This window comes from Pristiophorus japonicus, chromosome 4 (assembly GCF_044704955.1).
Source record: "Pristiophorus japonicus isolate sPriJap1 chromosome 4, sPriJap1.hap1, whole genome shotgun sequence".
Lineage (NCBI taxonomy): Eukaryota > Metazoa > Chordata > Chondrichthyes > Pristiophoridae > Pristiophorus > Pristiophorus japonicus.
Window position 1 is genome coordinate 5,464,356 of NC_091980.1, and position 18,533 is coordinate 5,482,888.

The 18,533-nt window shown below is 51.2% G+C and overlaps 1 protein-coding gene and 1 non-coding gene across 6 annotated transcripts in view; one reads left to right on the forward strand and one right to left on the reverse strand.

The window, feature by feature from the left end:
- dele1 (DAP3 binding cell death enhancer 1) overlaps nucleotides 1-8,999 on the reverse strand; it is a 74,729-nt gene extending 65,730 nt beyond the window's left edge. For all 5 annotated transcript variants that reach the window (XR_011592977.1, XM_070877986.1, XM_070877984.1 and 2 more), the window contains exon 1: nucleotides 8,871-8,999. Coding sequence is in view for 4 of the 5 variants with exons in the window: in XM_070877986.1 (XP_070734087.1) it covers nucleotides 8,871-8,901 (31 nt within the window). In the remaining variant the exon portion in view is untranslated. The remainder of the gene's footprint in view (nucleotides 1-8,870) is intronic.
- Nucleotides 9,000-17,203: 8,204 nt separating this feature from the next.
- LOC139263547 (U2 spliceosomal RNA) lies at nucleotides 17,204-17,402 on the forward strand. The gene has a single exon (XR_011593167.1). It is a non-coding gene; the product is annotated as a U2 spliceosomal RNA (small nuclear RNA).
- Nucleotides 17,403-18,533: the final 1,131 nt, after the last annotated feature.

The window sequence follows — 18,533 nt, forward strand, 5'->3', positions numbered from 1 at the left end:
AGATTGAAAGAATCAGAAATTTACAGCACGGAAGGAGGCCATTCGGCCCATCATGTCCGCGCCGGCCGACAAAGAGCTACCCAGCCTAATCCCGCTCTCCAGCTCTCGGTCCGTAGCCCCGCAGGTTCCGGCACTTCAGGTGCACATCCAAGTATTTTTTTAAAATGTGGTGAGGGTTTCTGCCTCTACCACCCTTTCAGGCCGTGAGTTCCAGACCCCCACCACCCTCTGGGTGAAGACATTTCCCCTCAAATCCCCTCTAAACCTCCCCCCAATTACTTTAAATCTATGCCCCCTGGTTATTGACCCCTCTATTGCGGGAAATAGGTCCTTCCTATCCACTCTATCCAGACCCCTCATAATGTTTTACACCTCAATGAGGTCTCCCCTCAGCTTCTTCTGTTCCAAAGAAAACAACCCCAGCCTATCCAATTTTTCCTCATCGCTAAAATACTCGGGGCTGAAATTGCCCCCCCCCCCCACCCCGCCGAAAACGTGGCACACCCAACGTTTTCACCGCCACGGTGATTGCGTGAAATTCCGTTCTTTGGCTTTTTTTTCCCCCGAGCGGCCCAGAAGTCGGTCACAATGGGTGCGGAGGCGAGTGGAAATTCGGCAAGTAGAGTGGCGGGAGGAGTGTCCGCCGCTGGGGAGGACACTTAAAGGGGAGGACCGCTGTGAGCTCTGCCATTCTTTAACTTGGGTCACCAGTGAGGGGTTTTGGCCGGGTCAGCGGCCTGGCACCCAAGAGAGGGGGGGGGGGCGCGGGGGCCGCATGTTGGCGGCCTGGCCGAACCCAGGGGCATAATTCTCGGCCCGACCTAGCAGTCGGCCGACAAAAAAAATAAATAAGATGGCAGCCGTGCGCCGTGCGCCCTCCCCTTTAAAGGCAGCCGCACCGCCATTTTGCAGACACAGTGCACCGGCAGAAAAAACTGCTGTTGGCACTGAGCGGCGGCAGCAAGACTTTCAGCGCGGAAGTTTGCGTTCGGGGGGCACATCAGCGGCGCGCGCTGATGACGCACTTAGGACGGATCGGCAGCAGCGGAGCAGTAGTGGGGGGGGGGGGGGGGGGGGGTAGGTCACCACCGGGATACCTCAGGAGGCCAATTTTCAAAATGGCGGCCATTCCACGGAAAATCAGCGGCCATCCCACTCCGCTACGTAGACGCCGATTTCTGGTGGCAACAGGCCTTAAGGGAAGGGGCAATTTCGGCCCCGAGGATTTTTGTTGGGTAAAGTTATCAAGGGACATGGAGCAATGGCGGGGAAATGGTGTTGAGGTACATCTGCCGTGATCTGACTACAGGCTCGGGGGGTGGGGGGGGGGCTGAAGGGCCTCCTCCTATTCCCATGTGAGGAAAGCATCTTTTCACGGCCCCAGGACACCCTGCAGCCAACTTGAGTACTTGTGAAGTGTAGTCGCTGTGGTAATGTCTCCCTCGCTGCTGATTCCAGACCCCTCCCCATCCATTGTCTCAGGTCAAAACAGACTGCTGGCAAAGACCATCTACTTCCATCTCCATTGCAACGCCACTCCCCACGTCGACCAATCAGCTGCTCAAACCCCCATTCGTGTCTCAAGCAATGCCTCATAAGATCATAAAAAATAGGAGCAGGAGTCGGCCATTTGACTCCTCGAGCCTGCTCCGCCATTTAATGAGATCATGGCTGATCTGATCATGGACTCAGCTCCACTTCCCCGCCCACTCCCCATAACCCTTCACTCCCTTATCGCTCAAAAATCTGTCTATCTCCGCCTTAAATATATTCAAAATCTCGATCTCTAAATTCTTATCCTTGATTTCGAATCCCTCCATGGCCTGGCCCCTCCCTATCTCTGCAATCTCCTCCAGCCCCACAACCCCCCACCCCCCCACCCCAACCCAATCCCCCACAACCCCACCCCCCCCCCCCAAAACCCCCCCCCCCTCACCCCAACCCACCCCCCCCCCCCACAAACCCCCCCCCCCCACCCACAAACCCCCCCCCCCCACCCCACCCCCACACCCACCCCCCACCGAGATGTCTGGGCTCCTCTAATTCTGCCCTGCTGAACATCCCTGATTGTAATCGTTCCACCATCGGTGGCCAAGCTCTGGAACTCCCTCCCTAAACGTCCCCGCCCCTCTCTAACCCTCTTTCCTACATCAAGACGCTACTTAAAACCTACCTCTTGAGCAAGCCCTGCCCTAATTTCTACTTATGCGGCAAGGTGTCAATTTTTTGGTTTCATGATACCCCTGGGAAGCGCCTTGGGGCGTTTCACTACGTTTAAGGTGCAATATAAATACAAGTTGTTGTTGTATGTCACCGTGGCTATTGCAATGCTCTCCTGGCTGGCCTCCCGTCCTCCTGCAGCTGCCTTACTCCGCACCACATCCCCTTCACTGATTACTCCTGTCCTTGCCGACTGACATTGGCTCCTGACCCCCTACACCCCCAATTTAAAATTCTCACGTGAAGTGGTGCATTTTGCTTGGAAGAAAGAGGAGATGCCAGGTAAAGTATATGGTCCAATATTAAAGGGGCTGCTGGAACAGAGACACCTGGAAGGTGGTGGGGGGGGGGGTTTCATGTACACAAATCTTTGAAGGTGACAGGACAAGTTGAGAAAGTGGTTAAAAAAAACGCACATGGGATCCAGAACGGGTCCCGATGAAGGGTCACCGGCCTGAAACGTAGATAAATGTGAGGTTATCCACTTTGGTGGCAAAAACAGAAAGGCAGAATATTACCTAAATGGTGGCAGATTAGGAAAAGGGGAGGTGCAACGAGACCTGGGCGTCACGGTATATCAGTCATTGAAAGTTGGCATGCAGGTACAGCAGGCGGTGAAGAAGACAAATGGTATGTTGGCCTTCATAGCGAGAGGATTTGAGTATAGGAGCAGGGAGGTCTTACTGCAGTTGTACAGGGTCTTGGTGAGGCCACACCTGGAATATTGTGTTCAGTTTTGGTCTCCTAATCTGAGGAAGGACATTCTTGCTATTGGGGGAGTGCAGCGAAGGTTCACCAGACTGATTCCCGGGATGGCTGGACTGACATATGAGGAGAGACTGGATCGACTGGGCCTGTATTCACTGGAGTTTAGAAGAATGAGAGGGGATCTCATAGAAACATATAAAATTCTGACGGGATTGGACAAGTTAGAGGCAGGAAGAATGTTCCCGATGTTGGGGAAGTCCAGAACCAGGGGTTACAGTCTAAGGAGAAGGGGTAAGCCATTTAGGGCTGAGATGAGGAGAAACTTCTTCACTCAGAGAATTGTGAACCTGTGGAATTCTCTACCACAGAAAGTTGTTGAGGCCAGTTCGTTAGATATATTCAAAAGAGAGTTAGATGTGGCCCTTACGGCTAAAGGGATCAAGGGGTATGGAGAGAAAGCAGGAATGGGGTACTGAAGTTGCATGTTCAGCCATGAACTCATTGAATGGCGGTGCAGGCTCGAAGGGCCGAATGGCCTGCTCCTGCACCTATTTTCTATGTTTCTGGCTCCACAGATGACACCCGACCTGCTGAATGTTCCCAGCATTTTCTGTTTTTATTTAAGGTGACAGGCGACCAAAAGCTTGGTCAAAGAGGCAGGTTTTAAGGAGCGACTTAAAGGAGGAGAGAGAGGGGCGGAGAGTTTGAGGGAGGGAGCTCCAGAGCTTAGGGCCCAGGCAGCTAAAGGAACGGCCTCCGATGGTGGAGCGATGGAAATCCAGGAGGGGCAAGAGGCCAGAGTTGGGGGAGAGCAGCGTTTTTGTGGGGCTGGAGGAGGTTACAGAGACAGGGGTGGGGCAAGGCCATGGAGGGATTTGATGAGCAGGATGTGAATTCTCAAATCGAGGTGTTGGTGGACCGGGTTCCAGTGCAGGTCAGAGAGTCCGAGTCTTGCACCTCCCTGGTTTGTCCCAAACTGCAGCCGATGAGAAGGGAACTTTGTAAGTTTCAAGGATTTTTTTGTTCAACGATCCTGTTGTCTCATCCCTGACGTCAGGAATTGCGGAAGAGTTTGGGCGTTTAGGCTTAAAGCTGCAGCCGAACATACTGAGCAATTCCCAGCAGGTTCAGTCAGGTCATTGTCCAAGTGCAGCACACACCCAACATGCCTCAACTCCTGTCAACTCCGTCTCTTTTCAGTCTTCAAACAAACTCTAATTCTCCATTAGTTCACACAAAGGACTTGCATTTATATAGCGCCTTTCACAACCTCAGGACGACCAAAAGCGCTTTTACAGCCAATGAAGTACTTTTGGAATGTAGTCACTGTTGTATTGTGGGAAACGCGGCAGCCAATCTGCGCACAGCAAGCTCCCACAAACAGCAATATGATAATGAGCAAATAATGTTTTTGTTAGAAGGTTTAGAGGGGATTTGAGGGGGGGGCTTCTTTACGCAGAGGGTTGTGGGGATCTGGAACTCGCTGCCTGGAAGAGTGGTGGATGCAGAAACCCTCACCACTCTTGAGATGGTCGGATGGGCACTTAAAGTGCAGTAACCTGCAGGGTTACGGACCTAGAGCTGGTAACTGGGATTAGACTGGATGACCTTTGGTTGGACGGCACAGATCTAATGGTAAGTACTGCAGGGAATAGAATACGGCCAGGGTGATCTCCTGGACTAGTGTCGATCGCCTGGATGGGTCGGAGAGGAATTTTCCCAGATTTTTTCTCCCTAAATTGGCCTGGGTTTTTATCTGGTTTTTGCCTCTCCCAGGAGATCACATGGCTCGGTTGGGGTGGAGTGTAGAATGTTTCAGTGTTAGGGGTGTCGCAGTTGTCTGGGGCGGACTGGTTGTGGTTCTCTTTGCCTTTCCGGCATTATTCATAGGTTTATATGTAACCTTCAGGGCTCTGACCGAGGGCCGTGCGGCTCTTTGTCGACCGGCGCAGACACGATGGGCCGAAATGGCCTCCTTCTGCGCTGTAAATTTCTATGTTTCTTTGTTATGTTGATTGAGGGATAAATATTGGCCCCAGGACACCAGGGAGAACTCCCCTGCTCTTCTTGAATAATGGCCATGGGATCTTTTATGGCTACCCGAGAGCGCAGACGGGGCCTCAGTTTAACGTCTCATCTGAAAGACGGACCCTCCAACAGTGCAGCGCTCCCTCAGTACAGCACCTCGACAGTGCAGCACTCACTCAGTACTGCCCCTCGACAGTGCAGCACTCACTCAGTACTGCCCCTCGACAGTGCAGCACTCACTCAGTACTGCCCCTTCGACAGTACAGCGCTCCCCCAGTACTGCCCCTCCGACAGCGCAACGCTCCCTCAGTACTGCCCCTCCGACTGTGCGGTGCTCCCTCAGTACTGCCCCTTCGACAGTGCCTTAGTACTGCCCCTCCGACAGTGTGGCACTCCCTCAGTACTGCTCCTCCGACAGTGTGGCACTCCCTCAGTACTGCACCTCCGACTCCCCTGCTCTTCTTGAATAATGGCCATGGGATCTTTTATGTCTATCTAAGAGAGCAGACGGGGCCTCGGTTTAACGTCTCATCTGAAAGACGGCCCCTCCAACAGTGCAGCTCTCCTTCAGTACTGCACTGGGAGTGTCAGCCTAGATATTGGTGCTCAAGTCCCTGGAGTGGGACTTGAACCCACAACCTTGTGACTCAGGCGAGTGTATTACTCACTGAGCCACAACTGACACTCGGTGAGGGACTGGCGTCATCTATAGGCCCAGACCGGGTAAGGGCGGCAGGTTTACTTCCCTCAAGGGACATCAGTGAACCAGTTGTGTGTGTTTTTTTGACAATCCGACAGCTTCACTGTCACTTTAACTTCCCGACTATTTAAACTGTGCCTTTATTCGCAGGATGTCCGCGCCGTGCCTGTCCGCAGACCTGCCGCGGCACGCTCAGACATCCCTTGTGCCCCCTGGCTCCGGGAGCTCGAGGGACGTGACTCCTTTGGCCACAGCGGGCACGCCAGGGGGCGGGGGTGGGGTGGATCGGTGAGCGAACCCCCGCTGCCGCCTGCCCTCCCACAGCTAACACCCCACGGTGTCTAGGTCTACGTGCCGTGGTCTCTTTGGTTTGCCTCTTTATTGGGCTGAGCAGACTCTGCCGACAATTCCTTCCCTGTCCCCAGTAATTTGAAGAGGCACGATAATGGCGTGACCAGCTTGTGGAACAGGTTTGACGGGCCTATCCAATGCTTTCTTGCACAGCAACAGCTGCTAGTGCTGGGGAAGATGTCACGGCTAAGATTTATGATCAGCGAGAGCGACGCAGATTACGCTCCGGCCTAATCGCAAGGAGTGGGTGCTTACAAACGACAGCTTTTTCTAACTACCCACAGAGTGGTGATGGCAAATATAAAGACACCGATCCAAAGGCAGAGATATTAGGAGGAGACGGGGTTAACCAAAAGCTTGGTCAAGGCGGTGGGGTTTTAAGGAGCGGAGCGTCTTGTAGCAGGGGAGGAACGTGGAGAAAGAGAGGGGCTTAGGCGGGGAATTCCAGAACACGGGTGCCTAGGTGGCTGAAAGCACGGTTGCAAATGCTGGAGGGCCAAAAGCCAGAATTGGAGCATCAGGGGGATTTGAGGGTCTTATAGGTTTGGAGGAGGTTAGAGAGTAGGGAGGGGCGAGGATATAACGGAATTTAAACATGATGAAGAATCATAGACTCGTACAACACAGAAAGCCAGTCAGCCCATCGTTCCTGTGCCGGCTCTGTGACAGAGCGATCCAATCAGTCCCACTCCCCCCGCTCTTTCCCCACAGCCTGGCAAATTTTTCCTTTTCCAGTATTTATCCAATTCCCGTTTGAAAGTTACTGTTGAATCTGCTCCCACCACCCTTTCAGGCAGCGCGTTCCCGATCACAACAACCCGCTGCGTAAAAACATTCGCCCCATCTGGTTCGTTTGCCAATCACCTTAAATCTGTGTCCTCTGGTTACCGATCTTGTTGCCACTGGAAACTGTTTCTCCTTATTCACTCGATCAAACCCTCTTAGAATTTTGCACGCCTCTATTAAATTTCACCTTAACCTTCTCTGCTTGAAGTAGAACAAACGGTGGCAAGGATTGTGAGGGACTGCAGGAGGACCGGGAGGGACCAGCAATACGTGGTAGATGCAATTCAATGTAATGTGAAGGGACACATTCTACTACACTGATTCCTAGGATGAGAGGGCTGTCCTATGAGGAGAGATTGAGTAGATTGGGCCGATACTCTCTGGAGTTTAGAAGAATGAGAGGTGATCTCATTGAAATGTACAAAATTCTTAGGGCACTTGACAGGGTAGATGTCGAAAGGTCGTTTGGGTGGAGAGTCTACAACCAGGGGTCACAGTCTCAGAATAAGGGGTCGGCCATTGAGGACTGAGATGAGGAAAAATTTCTTCACTCAGAGGGCTGTGATTCCCTGGAATTTTCTACCCCAGAGGGCTCGGGGTGCTCAGTCGTTGAGTATATTCAAGATGAAGATCGATAGATTTGAGGGCACTAAGGGAATCTTCATTCTTATTCTGGATTTAGGATAGTAGAGGGGTGGAGGAACATGAAGGGCAGTACTGAGGGAGCGCCGCACTGTCGGAGGGGCAGTACTGAGGGAGTGCCGCACTGTCGGAGGGGCAGTACTGAGGGAGTGCCGCACTGTCGGAGGGGCAGTACTGAGGGAGTGCCGCACTGTCGGAGAAACAGTACTGAGGGAGTGCCACACTGTCGGAGGGGCAGTACTGAGGGAGCGCCGCACTGTCGGAGGGGCAGTACTGAGGGAGTGCCGCACTGTCGGAGGGGCAGTACTGAAGGAGCGCCGCACTGTTGGAGGGGCAGTACTGAGGGAGCGCCGCACTGTCGGAGGGGCAGTACTGAGGGAGTGCCGCACTGTCGGAGGGGCAGTACTGAGGGAGTGCCGCACTGTCGGAGAAACAGTACTGAGGGAGTGCCACACTGTCGGAGGGGCAGTACTGAGGGAGTGCTGCACTGTCGGAGGGACAGACAGATGGAGCACCGCACTGTCGGAGGGGCAGTGCTGAGGGAGTGCCGCACTGTCGGAGGGGCAGTACTGAGGGAGTGCCGCACTGTCGGAGGGGCAGTACTGAGGGAGTGCCGCACTGTCGGAGGGGCAGTACTGAGGGAGCGCTGCAATGTCGGAGGGGCAGTACTGAGGGAGCTCTGCACTGTCGGAGGGGCAGTACTGAGGGAGCTCTGCACTGTCGGAGGGGCAGTACTGAGGGAGTGCCGCACTGTCGGAGGGGCAGTACTGAGGGAGCGCTGCAATGTCGGAGGGGCAGTACTGAGGGAGCTCTGCACTGTCGGAGGGGCAGTACTGAGGGAGCTCTGCACTGTCGGAGAGGCAGTACTGAGGGAGTGCCGTACTGTCGGAGGGGCAGTACTGAGGGAGCTCTGCACTGTCGGAGAGGCAGTACTGAGGGAGTGCTGCAAGGTCGGAGGGTCAGTACTGAGGGAGCGCCGCACTGTCGGAGGGGAAGTACTGAGGGAGCACCGCACTGTCAGAGGGGCAGGACTGAGGCAGTGCCGCACTGTCGGAGGGGCCTGTTCCGGATGAGACATTAACCGAGGCTCCGGATGCTCGCTCAGGTGGATGTAAAAGATCCCACAGACACTATTTTGAGGAAGATCAGGGGCCCGGGGCCAGTATTTATCCCGCAACCAACATGACTCCAACAGATTACCTGGTCATTCGCACACTGCTGTGTGGGAGCTTGCTGTGCACAAGCTGCTCACTGTATTTCCCACACTACAAAACTACTTCATTGGCTGTGAAGCGCTTTGGGACATCCTGAGGTGGGGAAAGGCGCTATATAAATGCAAGTCCTTTACTTTGCAGCCAGAGGAGCTGCTGTGACAAACCCTGCAACCCTCGGGCCCCCCCCGGCCTCACCTTCCCTTCCCCCCCCCCGGCCTCACCTCTGCCCAGCAAAGCCTTCAGCCGCCACATGCCTCTCCACCGCACGCAAGGCCAGGCCAGGCCAGGCCTCTCGTCTCCCGGCGACCGGCACAGGCCAAGCCCCGCCCTCTCTCCCTGCCGCCGCCGCCGCGCGCTTGCGTCACCACGCACCAAACCCCGCTCGCCCGAACGTCCCAATGCCGACTCCGGACCGTATTCCGGATGACGTCACTCCCCTGCAGGCCCCGCCCGCCCACTTCCGGCCACTGGCAGGCCGCCGGCGCCACCGATGGGAATGTCAGCCTGAGCAGAGCTGGGCTAGGAATGACAATTCATACCCGGCTTGGCCTGTGTTCATTCACTTAGAACCAAATGCACATTTCCTCTCTCACGTTAGTTTTGTTGTGCAGATTCCCACAGCTCAATCGGTAAACCACATCTTTAATTAATAAACAAAAAGACTTTACATTACGATAGCGACTTTCACGACCACCGGACGTCGCACGGCGCTTTACATAGAAACATAGAAAATAGGTGCAGGAACAGACCATTCAGCCCTTCGAGCCTGCACCGCCATTCAATGAGTTCATGGCTGAACATGAAACTTCAGTACCCCCTTCCTGCTTTCTCGCCATACCCCTTGATCCCCCGAGTAGTAAGGACTACATCTAACTCCTTTTTGAATATATTTAGTGAATTGGCCTCAACTACTTTCTGTGGTAGAGAATTCCACAGGTTCACCACTCTCTGGGTGAAGAAGTTTCTCCTCATCTCGGTCCTAAATGGCTTACCCCTTATCCTCAGACTGTGACCCCTGGTTCTGGACTTCCCCAACATTGGGAACATTCTTCCTGCATCTAACCTGTCTAAACCCGTCAGAATTTTAAACGTTTCTATGAGATCCCATCCATTCTTCTGAACTCCAGTGAATACAAGCCCAGTTGATCCAGTCTTTCTTGATAGGTCAGTCCCGCCATCCCGGGAATCAGTCTGGTGAATCTTCGCTGCACTCCTTCAATAGCAAGAATGTCCTTCCTCAAGTTAGGAGACCAAAACCACAGCCAACGAAGCACTTCTTGAAATGTTGCCACTGTTGCAATGTAAGAAACGCGACAGACAATTCGCGCACAGCAAGCTCTCACAAACAGCAATGTGATAAATAGCATGTGCCGCACTATGTCCGTGCAGCAGAGCTGGTGTCCAGTTGTCTTGGTTAATCACTGGACCAAGACCTCGCTCTGTCAAGCCCGTGTGGTGGCTGGTGTGCAATGGCCACCACATGTTAAAACAATCCACGCACAGGCATCTTCCACCCTTCAACATGTAGCTTGGGATCTGCAATATTAGGTCCTTCATTGAAACACCTGTGAACTTTTTGATGTGGAAGCAAGTCATCCTCGATTCGAGGGACTGCCTATGATGATGATATTCCATGGGCTTCAACTTTGCTGGCAAGCCTATTATGTGACACTTTATGAAACGCCTTTTGGAAATCCATGTACACCACATCACCATTGTCCACATCAACCTCATCAAAAAACCCAATCAAGTTAGTTAACATAGAAACATAGAAACATAGAAAATAGGTGCAGGATTAGGCCATTCGGCCCTTCAAGCCTGTATCGCCATTCAATAAGATCGTGGCTGATCATTCCCTCAGTACCCCTTTCCTGTTTTCTCTCCATACCCCTTGATCCCCTTAGCCGTAAGAGCCATACCTAACTCCCTGTTGAATATATCCAATGAACTGGCATCAACAACTCTCTGCGACAGGGAATTCCACAGGTTAACAACTCTCTGAGTGAAGAAGTTTCTTCTCATCTCAGTCCTAAATGGCCTACCCCTTATCCTAAGACTATGTCCGCTGGTTCTGGACTTCCCCAACATCGGGAACATTCTTCCCGCATCTAACCTGTCCAGTCCCGTCAGAATCTTATACGTTTCTATGAGATCCCCTCTCATCCTTCTAAACTCCAATGAATAAAGGCCCTGTTGATTCAGTCTCTCCTCATATGACAGTCCAGTCATCCCTGGAATCAGTCTGGTGAACCTTCGCTGCACTCCCTCAATAGCAAGAACATCCTTCCTCAGATTAGGAGACCAAAACTGAACACAATATTTCAGGTGAGGCCTCACTAAGGTCCTGTGCAACTGCAGTAAGACCTCCCTGCTCCTGTACTCAAATCCCCTAGCTATGAAGGCCAACATACCATTTGCCTTCTTCATCGCCTGCTGCACCTGCATGCCCACTTTCAGTGACTGATGAACCATGACACCCAGGTCTCGTTGCACCTCCCCTTTTCCTAATCTGCCACCATTTAGATAATATTCTGCCTTTGTGTTTTTGCCCCCAAAATGGATAACCTCACATTTATCTACATTATACTGCATCTGCCATGCATTTGCCCACTCACCTAACCTGTCTAAGTCACCCTAAAGCCTCTTAGCGTCCTCCTCACAGCTCACACCACCACCCAGTTTAATATCATCCGCATACTTGCAGATATTACACTCAATTCCTTCATCTAAATTGTTAACGTATATTGTAAAGAGCTGGGGTCCCAGCACTGAGCCCTGCGGCACTCCACTAGTCACTGCCTGCCATTCTGAAAAGGACCCATTTATCCCGACTCTCTGCTTCCTGTCTGCCAACCAGTTCTCTATCCACGTCAGTACATTACCCCCAATACCATGCGCTTTGATTTTGCACACCAATCTCTTGTGCGGGACCTTGTCAAAAGCCTTTTGAAAGTCCAAAAACACCACATCCATTGGTTCTCATAGAAACGTTTAAAATTCTGACGCATTTAGACAGGTTATATGCAGGAAGAATGTTCCCAATGTTGGGGAAGTCCAGAACCAGGGGTCACAGTCTAAGGATAAGGGGTAAGCCATTAAGGACCGAGATGAGGAGAAACTTCTTCACCCAGAGAGTGGTGAACCTGAGGAATTCTCTACCACAGAAAGTTGTTGAGGCCAATTCACTAATTATATTCAAAAAGAAGTTAGATGTAGTCCTTACTACTAGGGGGATCAAGGGGTATGGCGAGAAAGCAGGAATGGGGTACTGAAGTTGCATGTTCAGCCATGAACTCACTGAATGGCGGTGCAGACTCGAAGGGTCGAATGGCTTACTCCTGCACCTATTTTCTATGTTTCTATGTTTCTATGATTCTCCCTTGTCCACTCTGCTAGTTACATCCTCAAAAAAATTCCAGAAGATGCGTCAAGCATGATTTCCCTTTCATAAATCCATGCTGACTTGGTCCGATCTTGTCACTGCTTTCCAAATGCGCTGCTATTTCATCCTTAATTATTGATTGCAACATTTTCCCCACTATTGATGACAGGCTAACTGGTCTATAATTACCTGTTTTCTCTCTCCCTCCTTTTTTAAAAAGTGGTGTTACATTAGCTACCCTCCAGTCCATAGGAACTGATCCCGAGTCGATAGACTGTTGGAAAATGATCACCAATGCATCCACTATTTCTAGGGCCACTTCCTTAAGTACTCTGGGATGCAGACGATTAGTCCCCGGGGATTTATCGGCCTTCAATCCCATCAATTTCCCCAACACAATTTCCTGCCTAATAAGGATATCCTTCAGTTCCTCCTTCTCACTAGATCTACTGTTCCCTAGTACAATCAGAAGGCAGAACTGAAGTATTTGTTCAATTGGTCTGCGATTTCTTTGTTCCCCATTATAAATTCACCTGAATCCGACTGCAAGTGACCTACGTTTGTCTTCACTAATCTTTTTCTCTTCACATATTTATAGAAGCTTTTGCAGTCAGTTTTTATGTTCCCTGCAAGCTTCCTCTCGTACTCTATTTTCCCCCTCTTAATTAAACCCTTAGTCTTCCTCTGTTGAATTCTAAATTTCTCCCAGTCCTCAGGTTTGCTGCTTTTTCTGGCCAAATTATATGCCTCTTCATTGGATTTAACACTATCCCTAATTTCCCTTGTTAGCCACGGTTGAGCCACCTTCCCCGTTTTATTTTTACTCCAGACAGGGATGTATAATTGCTGAAGTTCTTCCATGTTTTGCCTTTGACAAATCCATGCTGGCTTTCTTTAATTAATCCACACTTGGCCAAATGACTGTTAATTATATAGAATATATAAATTCTGATGAAATGTTGTTGACCCAAAACGTTAACTTTGTTTTTCTCTGCACAGATGCTGCCTGACCCGCTGAGACTTCCAGCGTTTTCTGTTTGAATTTCAGATTCCAGCATCCGCAGCAGTTTGCTTTTGTGTTGTTGTACTGTTAATTTTATTCCGGAGTATTGTTCCCAAAAGCTTCCCCACTACTGAGGTTAAACTGACCGGCCTGTGGTTACTGGGTTTCACCTTACACTTATTTTTAAACAAGGGTGTAACATTTGCCATTCTCCAGTCATTTGGCACCACCCCCATATCCAAGGAGGATTGGAAGATTATGGCCAGTACCTCTGCGATTCCCTCCTTAACTTCCCTCAGCATCCTAGGACGCATCCCATCCGGTCATGGTGACTTATCTATTTTAAGTACAGCCAGCCTTGCTAGTACCTCCTCCTTAGCAATTTTTATCGCAAGCAGTATCTCAACTACCTTCTCTTTCGCTATGACTTTGGCTGCATCTACTTCCTTGCTGAAGATGGATGCAACGTATTCATTTAGTACCCCAGCCATGCCCTCTGCCTCCATTTGTTGGTCTCCTTTTCGGTCCCTAATTGGCCCCACCCCTCCTCTTACTACTCATCATCCGCTGCTGAAGCCCTCATCCATGGCCTTTGTTACCTCTAGACTTGATTATCCAATGCACTCCTGGCTGGCCTCCCATATTCAACCCTATGTAAACTAGAGGTCATCCAAAACTCAGCTGCCCGTGTCCTAACTCGCACCAAGTCCCACTCACCCATCACCCCCTGTGCTCACTGCCCCGTGTCCTAACTCGCACCGAGTCCCGCTCACCCATCACCCCCTGTGCTCACTGCCCCGTGTCCTAACTTGCACCAAGTCCCACTCACCCATCACCCCCTGTGCTCGCTGCCCCGTGTCCTAATTCGCACTGAGTCCTGCTCACCCATCACCCCCTGTGCTCGCTGCCCCGTGTCCTAACTCGCACCGAGTCCTGTTCACCCATCACCCACTGTGCTCCGTGTCCTAACTCGCACCAAGTCCCACTCACTCATCACCCCCTGTGCTCGCTGCCCCGTGTCCTAACTCGCACCAAGTCCCGTTCACCCATCACCCCCTGTGCTCACTGCCCCGTGTCCTAACTCGCACCAAGTCCCGCTCACCCATCACCCCCTGTGCTCACTGCCCCATGTCCTAACTCGCACCGAGTCCTGCTCACCCATCACCCCCTGTGCTCACTGCCCCGTGTCCTAACTTGCACCAAGTTCCACTCACCCATCACCCTCTGTGCTCGTTGACCTACATTGGTTTCCGTTTAAGCAATGCCTCGATTTCAAAATTCTCATCCTTATTTTCAAATCCCTTCATGGCCTCGCCCCTCCCTATCTCTGTGATCTCCACAAACCCCCCCCTCCCGTGATGTCTGCGCTCCTCCAATTCTACTCTCTTGAGCATCCCTGATTATAGTCGCTCAACCATTGGTGTCCGTGGCTTCACCTGCCTGGGCCCCAAGCTCTGGAACTCCCTCCCTAAACCTCTCCGCCTCTCTAACCTCTCTTTCCTCTTTCAAGATGCTCCTTAAAACTGACCTCTTTGACCCAGCTTTTGGTCACCCGCGCTAATTTCTACTTATGTGGCTCGGTGTCAAATTTTTTACATCATAATACTCCTGTGAAGTGCCTTGGGATGTTTCACTACATTAAAGGCGCTATATAAATACAGGTTATTGTTGCTGTTATTAATTATATGTCTGTAGAAGACTTTTGGCTTACCATTGTCATTGGCTGTCATTTTCCCCCATCACAACAACCTGCATTAATATAGCACCTTTAATGTAGGAAAACCGCACAACTTCACGAACAAAAATTGACACTGAGCCAATTACGAGACAACACTTCAAAAATAATTCATCGAATGTGAAGCCCTTTGTGATTCCCTGCGAGTATGGAAGGTTCATAAATGCAAATTCTTTCTTTCTTTTTCTGCCAGAGTACCGGTTATCAAAAAGTCAGGCCATCTTTTTTGTCATTGTCTCTTCTTAATTCTTAATTAAGGGTTCTACAACATGGTGAGTGAAGACCCGCTCCCTCATCACCCCCTGTGCTCGCTGCCCCGTGTCCTAACTCGCACCAAGTCCCACTCACCCATCACCCCTGTGCTCACTGCCCCGTGTCCTAACTCGCACCAAGTCCCACTCCCCCATCACCCCCTGTGCTCGCTGCCCCGTGTCCTAACTCGCACCAAGTCCCACTCACCCATCACCCCTGTGCTCACTGCCCTGTGTCCTAACTCGCACCAAGTCCCACTCACCCATCACCCCCTGTGCTTGCTGCCCCGTGTCCTAACTCGCACCAAGTCCCGCTCACCCATCACCCCCTGTGCTCGCTGCCCCGTGTCCTAACTCGCACCAAGTCCCGCTCACCCATCACCCCCTGTGCTCGCTGCCCCATGTCCTAACTCGCACCAAGTCCCGCTCACCCATCACCCCCTGTGCTCGCTGCCCCGTGTCCTAACTCGCACCAAGTCCCACTCACCCATCACCCCCTGTGCTCACTGCCCCGTGTCCTAACTCGCACCAAGTCCCGCTCACCCATCACCCCCTGTGCTCACTGACCTACATTGGCTCCCGGTCCGGCTGTGCCTCAATTTTAAAATTCTCATCCTTGTTTTCAAATCCCTCTATGGCCTCGCCCCTCCCTATCTCTGCAAACGCGCCCTCAACCCCCCCCCCCCCCCCCCCCCCAGAGATCTCTGTGTTCCTCCAATTCTGGCCTCTTACATAAGAACATAAGAAATAGGATCCTGAGTGGGCCATTTAGCCCCTCAAGCCTGCTCCGCCATTTAATAAGATCATGGCTGATCTGATCTTGGCCTCAAGTCCACTTCTCTGCCCGCTCCCGATAACCCTTGATCCTAAGCCCTTGTGCACTCCCAAAGTCCATCGCTCCACCGTCTGCCTTCAGCCGCCTAGGCCCCAAACTCTGGCATTCCCTCGCTAAACCTTTCCACTTCCTTCAAGACCCTCCTTAAAAACTAGCTGTTTTCGTCACCTCATATCTCTCATAGCTCCTCCTTTGGCTCGGTGCCAATTTAAGTCTGATTACGCTCCTGTGAACCAATTTGGACTGTTTTTCTACATTAAAGGCACTAGATAAATGTAAGTTGTTGTTGTTGTTACTGTCAGGGACGGCCTTAGGGAGCATGGGGCCCTGGGCGATCTTGTATTTTGGCGCCCTTTCTTTCAGCTTAAGTAGGTAGCAGTAGCAAAACTTTCAGAAATAAAGGTGTAACCTGAAAGGTTTTCTGTAATTTAAATGATAAGGAATATAAGTCATAAAAAATAACACGAGCGACAAATAAACTAAACGTTAAATAAAACAATAAGCTAATAAAACATTTTGTTCACCAAGGTTCTAAGGGGTAGAAATTCGGTCGCTTAGCGCCCCTGGAGCGGGTCGGAACCGGGGCGCTAAAGGGGTCGGAGCCGCTGTTATGTATGTATGTAAACCTTACCAAAATGTAAGACTTGCCACTAGGGGGCACACCTGTGGGAGACCTAAGGGTCACCTGTGCACCGCGGGGCAAGCAGGTATAAAAGGTGACTCACCGTGCTGCTTCCTCACTCTGGAGTCTGAATAAAGAGACCAAGGTCACCAAAGTTTGAGCTTGCGATATAGTTCCGTGGATTTATTCTGAACATAACAGCCGCGAGCGCCAGCATTCGTGCTGCTCGGCACATTCAGTGTGCCGGTGGCCATGACCAGTACCGCCCAGGGAGCGTCGAGCCGGTGTGCAACGCGCCCGGTGCCGACAGTGCGATGATTTTTGTTGGACACTGTTGCGCCCCGTAGCGCACCCTAGTGGGACAGCCTGGGAAAGCGGGCGGTGCGAGCTGTCCCGGCGGCAGTGGGGGAAGGAATGAATACAAGAGGCAAGTGAGGTTTTTTTTTTTGTTTTTTTTTATTGTTGCGATTTATCTCGATGTGGGCTGAGCGAGGTATTGGGAATGTTTTTTGTGTGTTTTTTTTTGCCATTTTATTTTTTCCCCAGGGAGGCCTCTCTTGGGGCGCTACGCGGCTGGCTCTTTAGTAACGGGATATTCAGTTGCTCAGCCGGCCTAGCGCCCTGACAGAGGTGTGGAACTCCTCCCTTAGCGCTCCGCCCCACACCCAGGGCCCAGCTGAAGAGTTCTGTGGCTGCTGACGCAAACCATTTCCCGCCGCAGAATTTAACGACCCTCGGCCTTTTGGCTAAGATCAAGTGTAGTACCGTTTCTGACCAGCCACCATGACCTCATGGTGGATCCTCCCTGGTCAGGAAGGTATATGCTTGCATTTTTGGAAACAGGAGGTGGGTGGGGAGGGTTGACCCATCCACCTCCATGGCACGAACCTGGTATTGCAGTACTTCCAGGAACGGTGCAGTGGCTCTAGGCCTTTTGGCTAAGAGCATTGGCGCAGAGTGATCCTTGACAGGTGCAAGGTGACCTCTGGCGTTTGTGATTTGACAAAGAATTGGAAACGATTGGCTACGAATTTATAAAAAAAAAAAAAAATTTAACGACCCTCCAACCGAATTTGCACCCCAAAAACGACTCAGAAGGAGAATTGCCGCCGTGTAGCTTTCAGTAATCGTCGCTTGCCGTGTGAAACACTGACCAACAGGCACAAAACTAACAGTTCTCTCTTGAAGTTCACACCTCTTTCTGCAGTTTTACAAATCTACAGTTTTGGTTTCCTTATTTAAGGAAGGAGGTACTTGAATTGGAGGCAGTTCAGAGAAGGTTCACTCGGTTGATTCCTGAGATGAAGGGGGTTGTCTTATGAAGAAAGGTTGGGCCTGTACTCATTGGAGTTTAGAAGACTGAGAGGTGATCTTATTGAAACGTATAAGATTCTGAGGGGGCTTGACAGGGTAGATTCAGAGAGGATGTTTCCCCTCATGGGAGAATCTTGACCTAAGGGGCATAGTTTCAGAATAAGGGGTCGCCCATTTAAAACGGAGATGCGGAGGAATTTCTTCTCTCAGAGGGTCGTAAACCTGTGGAATTCTCTGCCCCAGAGAGCTGTGGAGGCTGGGTCATTGAAAATATTTAAGGTGGAGATAGTCAGATTTTTGAATGATAAGGGAGTCAAGGGTTATGGGGAGCGGGCGGGGAAGTGGAGTTGAGGCCAAGATCAGATCAGTCATGATCTTATTGAATGCCAGAGCAGGCTCGAGGGGCTGAATGGCCGACTCCTGCTCCTATTCTTATGTTCTTATTATGTTTTAAGGCATATAGAATATTTGCCTTTATTAGTCGAGGCATAGAATACAAGAGCAAGGAGGTTATGCTTGAACTGCATGGAACACTGGTTAGACCACAGCTGGAGTACTGCGTGCAGTTCTGGTCACCACATTACAGGAAGGATGTGATTGCACTGGAGAGGGTGCAGAGGAGGTTTACAAGGATGTTGCCTGGACTGGAGAATTTTGACTATGACGAAAGATTGGAGAAGCTAAGTCTGTTGGAACAGAAGAGACTGAGGGGAGACCTTATTGAGGTGTATAAAAATATGAA